Here is a 12388-nt window from a genome sequence, read left to right as displayed (position 1 = left end):
CCGGAAGTCTCTCTCTCTCTCTCTCTCTCTCTCTCTGCCTTTCAAATAAATAAAATAAAAAATAATAATAAAGATCTTTTTTTACTCAGAGTAAGTAGGAAAAAGGATGAAGAGTAGTTAGGGTGAATATGTATGAATGAAAATATCATAGCAGAGCCTATTGTATGTTAACTACCAAAATATTTAAAAATGCACTTTCAAACAGAAAAAAAAATATGTTATTTCTGTGACTATTTATTTTAAGCATATGTTCAAAAAATCATTTAATTCCCCTGTCCCAGTTTTCCTTCAAAGTCCTAGAAAAAGAAAAGTGAAAATGCTTTTAAAAACAGTCAGCTGGGTGTGGTGGTACACGCCTTTAATCCCAGCACTTGGGAGGCAGAGGTAGGAGGAGTGCCTGAGTTCGAGGCCACCCTGAGAGTACATAGTGAATTCCAGGTTAGCCTAGGCTAGAGTGAGACCCTACCTTGAAAAACAAGCCAGTCTAGGACTGAAGAGATGTTCCAGTGGTTAAAGGTGATTGCTTGCAAAGCCTGAAGACCCAAGTTTGATTCCCCAGTACCCTTGTAAAGCCAGATGCACAGAGTGGTGCATGCATCTGGAGGTCATGTGCAGAGGCAAGTGGCCCTGGCACACCCAATAATGTCTCTCTCTGTCTCTCTCTGTCTCTCTCTCTCTCTCTCCCCTTGCAAATAAGTAAATAAATAAACATCCCAGTGTTGGACATGGTGATACACGCCTTTGACTCGGGAGACAGAGATAGGAGGATCACCGTGAGTTCAAGGCTACCCTAAGAGTACATAGTGAATTCCAGATCAGCTGGGCTACCTCGAGTCCCTACCTCAAAAAAACAGCAGGATATTTATTGTAACATCTTTCTGAATAGTAATTAAAATAAACAATATTGCTAATTTAAGAAGTGAGTGTTAGACCTGGGGAAATTGCTCAGTAGTTGAATGTGCTTTCCCAGGTTCAATTCTCTGGTACCCATGTAAAGACAGTGGTGCATGCATGTGGAGTTTATTTGCAATGATAAGAGGCCCTGGCATGCCCATTCTCTCTTTCTCTCTGCTCGCAAATAAACAAATAAAAATATTTTTAAAAAGAAGATGTCAGTGTTAAACTGGTTACTGTTATTGTTTTTGAATCTATTATGCTTAAAAGTTCTGCTATAAAGATTACACACATTCGCTCTCCTTGGCACCCTTGACAACCTTACTATGCTCATTTGGAACTTTTGTACATAGCATTTCATTTGAGGAAAAGAATGCAGTTTAGTTGGATGCAGTATTGTTTCTTTAGCCAAGTCATTGTTCTACTGTTTGATTCAAGCATATGCAATGTAAATTGACTACATAAAAGTAAATGTGATCCTTGTATGATCACAGATCTGTTAACTTTGAAAAGTGTGCTAGAGAGGATAACCTTGGAGTAGAAATATCCAATGTATACACCTGCTCATAGAAAATATTCATATTGTATATGAACTGAACATTTATTACCCAATGGAAAGTAATTTCATTTTATGGAGACATTTATATAAGAACAGGGCCTAATGAGACCTAAACAGCTGTCAGTGGCTGACTACATAAACAAATCAACACCTAATGACTGAATGAGCTTCAGAATAATTGGGTAGATGTAATTACAGGAACTCAAAAGGTGGAAAATACAATTTAGTCAGCCTTCATTTACCTTGATTCTTCAGGGCACCTAAGTGTCAAGAGATGAGTCAATGCCATTCTACTTTTGGTCTTGAAGTGTTTATGGAGGGTGGGAATCAAATAAAGATTCAAGTTTGGGGGGCTAGGGAGACATTCAATGGATAGAACACTTGCTGTGCAAGGGTGAGTATCACAGTTTGGCACATAGAACTTATGCACCTGTCTGGTGGGCACGGTGGCCCACCTGCAACACCAGCTTCCAGGAGGCTGAGACATAGGATTCCCAGGGCAAGCTGGCTAGCTAGTGTAGCCAAATGAGCACGCTCCAAGTTCAAGGGAGAAACGCTGCTCAGAAAAAAAAAAAAAAGTGGGAAACAATCAAGGAAAACACATTTGCACATGTTTACACCCACACACACACGTGCATAAACACATAGAGATGCCAAATAATTTTTTTTAAAGAGACAGGTTTCATTGCTTTTGAAAAGCCAGAGTTTGGATATTAAATGCAAGTCAACTTTATTTCACCGCCTGCTTAGCAGTAGTTCCACTTTAACATTCAGTCTTAAGATCTACCTAAGAGTGCTTAGTTGAGAGAGAGAGAGAGAGAGAACTGGCAAATTAAGTACTGGTGTTGAGGCCAATGTCTAGTAATGATACAACTGCAAATCAGTGAGATCATACCTAGTCTTCCCACATGTAACCAGCACACAGATTAATTATTTTTCTTACTGGAAATGAAGCCAATATTCAACCTATTTCCTGCCTCAGCTCTTCATGGACACTAGCACATTAAATTGTGGGTTGTATTTGAATGAAACCTTAAGCTTTGAAAAAAAAAAAAAAACAAATTGTGAGTTTCAATATATGAACATACTGCAAATTGGTCATATTCCCATCAGGTCATCCTCTTTTGACCCTGTTCTCCACCCCCACTCCACTGTGGGCCTCTTTGGTGCAGGTATCAGCGATCACTGTGCGATCATGAATGCACCAGTTGGTTCCTGTGGGGAAGACAATGCCTCACAGTACACCTTCCTCCCCTGTAACTCTTACAGTCTTTGTGTCCTCTCTTCTTTAATGTTCCCTGAGCCTTGAAGGGCATGATGGGAATTTTCTTTAGTGTTGAGCTCTCAGCAGCCTTTGACTTCCTGCTCTTATGAGCTTTGAGTCTCCTCCATGTCTACTGCCATCTCCATGGAGATTGTTCTCTGGCTGGCAGTGGGAAGCACACTCATATTTAATTCTCTGCTTCTGCTGTAATGTTCTCTAGGCCCTTGCCTGTGTGATAGAGGTGACTCACCCAGCGCTAGGCACTCAGCTTTCTCTTCTTATCATTTTTTTAATTGTTTTTTTTTTTTTTTTTTTTCTCAAGGTAGAGTCTCACTGTAGCCCAGGCTGACCTGGAATTCACTGTGTCATCTCAGGATGGTCTTGAACTGAAGGTGATCCTCCTACCTCAGCCCCCAGAGTGCTGGGATTAAAGGTGTACACCACCATGCCCAGCTTGTCTTTTTTTTTTTTTTTTTTTTTTTTTAGGGAGAGTGACAGAGAGACAGAGAGAGAATTGGCATGCCAGGGCCTCAGCCACTGCAGTTGAACCCCAGACACTTGTGCCACCTAGTGGGCATGTGCGACCTTGCCTCACTTTTGTGCATCTGTCTTATGTGGGATCTGGAGAGTTGAACATGGGTCCTTAGGCTTCACAGGCAAGCATCTTAACCACTAAGCCATCTCTACAGCCCTCTTCTTGTCATTTTGATGGGTCTTAGATTTCCCTGTTATTTGCTGCCATCTTCAAAAAGCCAAATCTTCTTAAGTTTTCTGTCTTAAGAAAATGGCCTTTCAAGAGTTCATAAGATTGTGTGTAAGGCTTAATTCAAGAAAAGAATTTAGAATGCACATGTGTCTATAAGAGCCAACATGGGCTGGAGAGATGGCTTAGCAGTTAAGGCTCTTGCCTGCAAAGCCAAAGGACCCAGGTTTGATTCCCTAGGACCCACGTAAGCCAGATGTACAAGGTGGCACATGCATCTGGAGTTTGTTTGCAGTGGCTGAAGGCCCTAGCATGCACAGTCTGTCTCTCTCTATCTCTCTCTCTCTCTGTGTCTTTCTCTCTTCCAAATAAATATATATTAAAAAAAAAAAAAAAGAGCGAACATAACCTGGAAGTCTAGGACGGGTTCAGAACACCCTACCCCATTTTAGTATTGAAATGAGCAAAGCCTCAAAATACTGTGTGTCATAGGCATCTTAAGTGCATATAGCTGAGAAAACAAGCACACCCCTGAGAGAATCGTCATTTTATGTAAGAACTTGAGGAGCGTCTTGAAATCACTGTTCCCACACCTTTCATGTGCAAATGGAAGAACTAGAAGCCTCTGCAGTTTGGATTCCTCACTACGGGTTGCTGGCCCATTCTAGTGTTCTCTCCACCGCCTTTGGAAGTGCGAAACAAGCGACCCTGTCCTACTCTGCTCTCTCTCATTAACTCAGCTGTACACACTTTTTCCAAGCACCTACTTTATTCTTGTGCAAACTATTGAGAAAAAGGCTATTTTTTGCCTCTCAAATACTTCAGAGCCCAGTCAGTTTTGACTCTTAGGAGGACTGAAGTTATAATCAATCATTTAAAAAAAAAAAAAATGAATCAAAGCCCGGCGTGGTGGTGCACGCCTTTAATCCCAGCACTCGGAAAGCAGAGGTAAGTGGATCACCGTGAGTTTGAGGCCATCCTGAGACGTCATAGTGAATTCCAAATCAGCCTGAGCTAGAGTGAGACACTACCTTGAAAAACCAAAAATAAAAAGAATCAACTCTCCCTTTCGTGACAGTGGTGCATGGGTTTATTTAGGGCTCGGTGCTCTAGTATACTGTCACCATTAATGGGACTATCAACATTGATGTGGCTGTGTCATTGCAGACGTAAACTGACTGCCATGGCGCTGTGTGCATGTCTTCTGACAGAGCACTGGTACGTAAGCAAGCCTGTGTCTGCCGGAGGCACCTCAGTGAATCCTGGAAGTACCATATTAGGAATGAAACGACGACCTATTAGTAACAGATTGTTGGTAAAAAATAAACAGTAAAAGCTTAGTGTGGATTTTAGCAGTCTGGTGTGTACTTAGGGAGACTCAGTGTGTGTAACTGGTGAAGGAAACTTTAAGTAGTTCCTTCTGAGACATTGAGATCAAGTGTATCTGTGAAGAGTGGGCTTGGAATTGTCTGATCAGTGGAACTGAGCAGCTATAAGGACTTTTGCTCTTTTTGTTGTTTTTGTTATTTTTTTAAATATTTTTATGCATTTGAAGGGGAGGGAGACAGTCAGAGAGAGAGGGAGAAAGAGAGAATGGGCACACCAGGGCCTCCACATGAACTCCACACACATGCACCACCTTGTGCATCTGGCTTACGTGGGTCCTAGGGAATCAAACCTGGGTCCTGTGGCTTTGTATTAAGCAAGTGTCTTAAGCATTAAACCATCTCTCCAGCCTTCTTTGTTATTTTGTATAGCACTTTTACCAAAATAATATTCATTGCAGATCCCTAAAAATTCTTAAAGGTGAAAAATTTGGTATAATTTCTGAAGAATTTTTAAAATATTTTATTATTTATTTTCAATGAAAGAGAGAGGGATTGAGAGAATAGGCACATCAGGGCCTGTAGCCACTGCAAACTCCAGATGCATGTGCCACTCTGAGTATTAGGGAATCAAATCTAGGCTGTCAGGCTTTGCAAGCAAGCATCCTTAACTGCTGAGTTACCTCTCTGCATCTCAAGCATGTTTTAAAGTAGTCAGTGATAGACTTCTTGATAAAGCCTCCATAGTATCTTTAGACTTCATTTATATCCGGGTTCAATGAATTAAGGCCCCAAGTGTTTTTTCTCTGTTTAACTTTTCATTTGTATTTAGGATCAATCAATCCATGGAACTCAAGCATGTTAGCATTTTAGAAATAAGCAGGATTTAGCGTTCAGATGATCTACACTGTAATATAGGACATTGCAGTGTATCTTCTCAACCCCCAAATGATAACCCCAAGCCCTAACAAAATATTCCAGCAATAACTAGTGTTCTAATAATTTTTATTACTAGGGGTTAAACGCTGTGTATCCTTATCTGTGAAAGATATGCTCAGTTTAGTAAATGACACTTTTTAATGTTCTTTACTTCTAACATCAAATTCCTGAGTAACAACAACAAAATCTTGTTACATTGTTTTCTATTAAAATGCCCCACCTGAATCAAGATTAAAATACACCTAATATAGGTTGGACTCTTTTTAACTTTCTTTCATGACAGCATTCTTGAATTGCAAAGTAACTGAGTAAAAAGTAAAGTTTCAAAATGCTGGGTGCCAACATGGCTCAGGGAAATTCGCAGAAGAGGGGGAGGAAAGGTTGTTAGAGCCACAAGTTGGGACATTATGCACAGAGACACATTGCCTCTTTCCTATAAGTGATGGCTACCGCCACAATGCCCGCTCCGCTATCCCCAACGAGGAGGGTCCCTTCGGAGGGGGGAGGAAAGGGAGGAGGCTAACGATGGTACCAACAGGGCTGTTTACACACACTGAGTATGTGCATAACTGATGAAGAAAAATAATGCTAGGTTCCCAAATAGAAGTTCCAGGAGGTTAGTTATCTTCATACGTTGAACTCTGGTATTCCTGTCTGTGGCACCACAGGTGGATTGAAATGCTGCTTTTACTGCTTGCTTTGTTTCTAGGTCCAGTGCCACCCGCTTCCGTTGGAGTCAGAGCTATTACACGGCCCAAGATGAATGGGCTTTAGACAACATTTACATTGGGCAACAGTGCCCCAACATGTGCAATGGGCATGGCTCGTGTGACCATGGCATGTGCAGGTATGTGGTCCTTGAGAGTGCCCTTGACTGCCTGCTTCTGAGGTGTGTTGGGGGGGCACCCCAGCTCTCATCATCCCATTCAGCACAAACAAGAAAGTGAGCCTCCCTTCTGTCCTTATTTTATTTAATTTATTAATTTATTTATTTTATTTGGTTTTTCGAGGAAGGGTCTCACTCTAGCCCAGGCTGACCTGGAAGACTCAATCTGTAGTCTCAGGGTGGCCTTGAACTCACATTGACCCTCCTACCACTGCGTCCCAAGTGCTGGGATTAAAGGCATGCGCCACCACGCCCGGCATATTCCTATTTTAGATGTAATGGCGCTGTACATTAAGATAAGCATAAAGTGGGCTGGAGAAATGTCTTAGCAGTTAAACGCTTGCCTGTGAAGCCTAAGGACCCCAGTTCGAGGCTCGATTCCCCCAGGACCCACGTTAGCCAGATGCACAAGGGGGCGCATGTGTCTGGAGTTCGTCTGCAGTGGCTGGAGGCCCTGGCGCACCCATTCTCTCTTTCTATCTGCCTCTTTCTCTCTCTGTCACTCTCAAATAAATAAATAAAAATGAACAAAAAACAATTTAAAAAAAAAATAAAATAAGCATAAGGCTGGACAGTCGCTCCTGGGTTTGAATTTCAGGTCTGTTAAGAGTCTTGGAGCTCTACTGGTCAGATGGCTGGCTCCCAGCACTTACAAGAGTCTTGGAGATGGCTTAGCGGTTAAGCGCTTGCCTGTGAAGCCTAAGGACCCTGGTTCGAGGCTCGGTTCCCCAGGTCCCACGTTAGCCAGATGCCCAAGGGGGCGCACGCGTCTGGAGTTCGTTTGCAGTGGCTGGAGGCCCTGGCGCGCCCATTCTCTCTCTCTCTATCTGCCTCTTTCTCTCTCTGTCGCTCTCAAATAAATAAATAAAAATGAACAAAAAAATTTTAAAAAAAAATAAAAAAAAAAAAGAGTCTTGTCACTGCCCCCCCTCCCTGCCCCTGGCAGCCTTAGAGCGGTGCGCACACGGCCGCACCCCCTCCTCTGCTGCTTCCCCTGAAGCTCAAGGGTGTGCGCACGGGGAGACAGTAACGATCACCGAAGACAAGGAGAGAGAAAAACAAGTCCTCGGGCTCAAATTGGGCATAAGTTGACTTTGAAACGTGGCCAGAGCGCTTGGTCAGCCAGCCAGCCTTTAAAGCAACGGGGAAATCCCACGATGCCTTGCCCCGCCCCCTACCCACATAAGCCCAGCGCATGTCCTTCATTCTTTCTTGATGCCTGAATTTTATAAACCAGCCTGTCTTTAAAAGCAAGGATCCTGCCCGTTTTGTAGCGTGTGGCAAACAAGACTGTTAGCACCACACCACGCACAGATTGATGCTGCAGAGAAAATCCCCTGTGAAGGGGCCACGACCTCGGGAAACCGAACAGGGAGGAACCCCCGAGGTAGAAGGGCCATTGCATTGCAGGTGACCAGGCTGTTGTGCCCGCTCTCTCATAGGTGTGACCAGGGATACCAAGGCACTGAGTGCCACCCAGAAGCGGCGCTTCCTTCTACAGTGATGTCGGATTTTGAGAACCAGAATGGTTGGGAATCTGACTGGCAAGAAGTTATTGGGGGAGAAATTGTGAAGCCAGAGCAAGGCTGTGGGGTGGTCTCCTCCGGATCCTCCCTGTACTTCAGCAAGGTACGACCGGGACTGGCCTGAGACGGTAGCTGGCTTAACAAGCGACTGACTCGCTCGCAGTGTAACACAAACAGAGCAGAGTTGTATAGTTAGTTCCCCGTGTTCTCGGCTGTGGGTTGGACTTTACTGTTTTTTTGTTTTTTTTGTTTTTTTGTTTTTTGCCATATTTACTGCCTCCTCACTAAATCTTGGGAAACTTTGAGTTTTATTATTATTTGTTTGGATTTTTTTTATAATTACAAATCCAGATTAGAACAGTTTGAAATGCCTCCTGCTCCTGTTTCTTATTGTTTTACCTTCGATGCTTGGCTTGCTGATGCTGGGAGCTGAACCCAGGGTCTCAGGCTTGGTAGGCAGGAGTTCTCACTGTTGAGTAATATCCCAGCCCGCACCGTGGCTCTTACAACTGATTTAAATCCCATAGCTGTCCTTTCTTCCAGAGCCGGGGAGGCTGGTCTCCAGGACCATTGTCTCTAACAGGCTGTTGGTCTCTGCTTACTTCAGCTTGTGGAGGACGTGGGAGTCTGAGGTGGACAGAAGTAGAGCTTGGAAGTTAAGGGCATCAAGTCTGTAACCAGACTGCATTATGCAGTCTGGTGCAGCCACTACCTAGCTGTTGACTTTGAGCACAGTGTTCAAATCCCTTGGTGACTTAGCCTTCTCATCTGTAAAATGGGAACAACAGGAGTTTGCCTCAGTCAGGCTCTAGATTAAGTAAATTAGAGTGAGTCTATCATGTTGCTGCCATATAGAAACACCTCTGTGTCTATTAAATTTGCTATATTATAACCCCCAGAGTATGAGTGGAGGAAGAAGGAAGGATGGTAGGGATAGAGGTTGACAAGCTGTTCCTAGAGGACTGGCAAACTGTTCATGGTGAGCAAACACACATCTTAGGATTTATGCTGGCTGTTTGATGGCTGCTGACAGGGTCTGCTGATGGTGGAAAAATTTGCATAAAACCATGTCCTGCAGTGTTCAGCTTCCCCAGCACTAGCCCCCAAGTAAGCATGAAAATTGTTAGGACCTCGACACCCAACAGAATGAAGAAGGAAACCCTCTTCCTCTTGGCTGGGATGAGTGAGCAGGAAGCCGTTCCCTCGCTTTCTTCACTGTAGTCCAAGCAGGCAATTCTTTTCCTTTGTGTTCCCATTCATCTCCTTGAAGTCTTCAAAGGGACAAGGCGTGGAGCAGGCCCGGTCTCCAACCTGAGTGGCATGTCTAACTGCGGTCTCTGACAGCTGTCTTTAGGACATGGCGTGCATCATTTCTGTCTGGAAGGGATTACAACCATCAATTCCAGCACAAGTGGAAATGTCTCTATTTACATCCCACAGAAGTAGTCAGGTGTGGGTGATAAACTGTAGGGCTGACGTGTTGCAGAATCTGTTTGGGCAGAAATCCAAGACAAGTTAATTCACGCAAGTATGAAAAGAGGCTTGGGCCGGGCGTGGTGGCGCACGCCTTTAATCCCAGCACTCGGGAGGCAGAGGTAGGAGGATCACCGTGAGTTTGAGGCTACCCTGAGACTACATAGTGAATTCCAGGTCAGCCTGGGCTAGAGTGAGACCCTGCCTCGAAAAACCACAAAACTAAAAATAAAAAGGAAGAAAAGAAAGAAAATAGGCTCATGCTTTGTTTTGGTGCGGGTGCAGAACACAGAATTGGAAGCTAAACCAAACTGAGAATGATAGAGAATAAAGGTGGATGGATGCCATGTCACACGTCCTATCCATTAACATTGAAGGTCTGAGAACTACGGGTGGAGATAACAGTTAATAACGTATCAAGATCCTCTTTCCTATGACTTTGCACAAGGGAAAGATTGTAGTTCCTATAAGCATAAATTTCAAAATAAGATTATCACTTACTCACCAATATATGCTCAGCTCCTAGTACATGTGTGAGTACATGCACACACAGAGTGATTTTTAAACATCAAAATCGTGGGTTATTGGGCTGAGGAGATGGCTCAGAGGTTAAAGGCTCCTGCTTGCAAAGCTTTCCAGCCTGGATTCAATTCCCCCACCACCCATGCAAAGCCAAATGCAAAAACTGACACAAACATCTGGCAGTTTTTGCAGCAGTGTGAGAACCTGGCACACCTATACACACACACCCATACACACACACCCATACACACACACACATTTTTTAAATGGTTGTATGTTACAAATCAATATTCTTTTCACTTAATTCAAAATATCCTTTAGAGTCATACTACCTAGGTGTGTCTTACATTCCAGTCTCATATGTTGGTTCACCTTGTGACTTGTCTCTCTGAGTTCTTGTCTACACAGTGAATGTTGGGGGAAGTAAGTGGGAGGATGCAGTTAAAGAATAGTGTTGAGGGCTGGAGAGATGGCTTAGCAGTTAAGCGCTTGCCTGTGAAGCCTAAGGACCCCAGTTCGAGGCTCGGTTCCCCAGGTCCCACGTTAGCCAGATGCACAAGGGGGCGCACACGTCTGGAGTTCGTTTGCAGAGGCTGGAAGCCCTGGCGCGCCCATTCTCTCTCTCTCTCCCTCTGTCTGTCTTTCTCTCTGTGTCTGTCGCTCTCAAATAAATTTAAAAAAATTTAAAAAAAAAAAGAATAGTGTTGAGCACATAGAATGAGCTCATTAAGTGTTAGTTCTCAGAGTTGCATTTTGTGAGAGTAAATTTCACATCAGCATCATTGACTATTCCTATGCATATGCCCTGCCACTAACTTGAAATCATCATTTCAAAGGTAAAACTTTTCCCTTCATCTCCCAATCTAGCTTTTCCCTCTGGATTTTTGTCAAAATATCTCAGGGCCATTTTATTTTGCTTTTTTCTCTTGTACCATTCAGATCTGTTTAGAATTCTAAGTGGGAGAAACTATCTTAAGCAAAAGAAGAAAAAAAAAAGAAGTAGAAAACTGGGTATGCGCAAATCAGTCAAAATAGGGAAAACTTAGATGGAACTGGGTTCTAGATATCAATTATTCCAATGCTCATAAAACATTCTCATATATCTGTGTCAGGCCCACAGTCACGAGGACAGAAGGACCCTGGCCACAGTCCTTTCGAAGGTTCTCCAAAGGAAAACCCAAAGGAAAGTTTCAAGTGGGCTGTGGCCCAGCCGGGCTCCTGCACTCACTGGTGCTGCAGAGAGACGGGGGACACAGTTCGGCGACACGTGCCAGTGAGCATTTTGAAGTGGAAAATAGGGAGTAACCCAAAGAAAGTATTCTAGGTCCCTTGCACATTCCCTAGTTTGTTTTGTTTTGTTTTCTGAGGTAGAGTCTCACGCTAGTTCAGGCTGACCTGGAATTCACTCTGTAGGCCCAGGCTGGCCTTGAACTCAAGGCGATCCTCCTACCTCTGTCTCCCAAGTGCTGGGATTAAAGGCGTGCGCCACCACGCCCGGCCACATTCCCTAGTTTCATGTATCTAAAAACGTATTTGCATCTCTTCTCCTGCTGCAGAGGTTCGGGATGCTTTCCAGTCCTCTCACCGCCCCCCTCCCCCACCTACGCATCTTGTATTCATTTCCAAATGTGAGTCCTCGGCTCCATGGCTGGGCCAGTGTCCCTCCTGTGTTAGGATTCCATGTCCTTGTGTCCCATCTTCTCCAGATTCACATAAACTTTTCCATCGTCTTCCCAGAGAATATGCTGTGTCCACAAAACGTAACTATGATAATTAATACTGACGGAGATTTCGGGAGCTAGGAAAGTCTATAACTCATTGCCCTCCTCTTAGAGTAGCTGCCTGAATGCACAGTCCCACGAACCGAGCTGATCCCTGGATGAAGTTCTCAACTGTATATCAAGATCTAGGAATTCACATAAAAGTAAATACAGACTAAACAGGTCACAGAATGACAAAGGGATCGTATGGCCAAAGGGAGCTCAGTGAGCCACTGGGCTTGTAGTCCTCACTTGTCACCAGCGTCTCTGTGCAAGGCTTTGATCGCCTTTCATGAACGTGATACTGCACCATGTTCTTCCTGGCAGAGCAGACATTCAAATAGTGGAGTCATTGGCTAGAGAAAATTAGGAAACAAAGAAATTGTAAAGAACTGATTCTTTTCAAGTAAATATAATAACATTTCTGATGGCATTTTGATTAATCAAAAGAATCAGTTAGTATGGGGCTAACAGTAAAGATTATAAAGAATTTAAAGGTCTTGGGCTGGAGAGATGGCTTAGCAGTGAAGGCACTTG

General features: G+C 43.7%; 1 protein-coding gene across 2 annotated transcripts in view; it reads left to right on the top strand.

Annotated features, from left to right (window-relative positions):
- Reln (reelin) overlaps positions 1 to 12388 on the top strand; it is a 498095-nt gene that overhangs the window by 358232 nt on the left and 127475 nt on the right. For both annotated transcript variants that reach the window (XM_045135772.1, XM_004652888.2), the window contains exons 23-24: positions 6394 to 6531; positions 8013 to 8199. In XM_045135772.1, coding sequence (XP_044991707.1) covers positions 6394 to 6531; positions 8013 to 8199 — 325 coding nt within the window. The remainder of the gene's footprint in view (positions 1 to 6393; positions 6532 to 8012; positions 8200 to 12388) is intronic.

This window comes from Jaculus jaculus, chromosome 16, assembly GCF_020740685.1.
Source record: "Jaculus jaculus isolate mJacJac1 chromosome 16, mJacJac1.mat.Y.cur, whole genome shotgun sequence".
In the NCBI taxonomy this organism is placed as follows: Eukaryota; Metazoa; Chordata; class Mammalia; order Rodentia; family Dipodidae; genus Jaculus; species Jaculus jaculus.
This window is presented reverse-complemented; position numbering and strand designations above follow the sequence as displayed.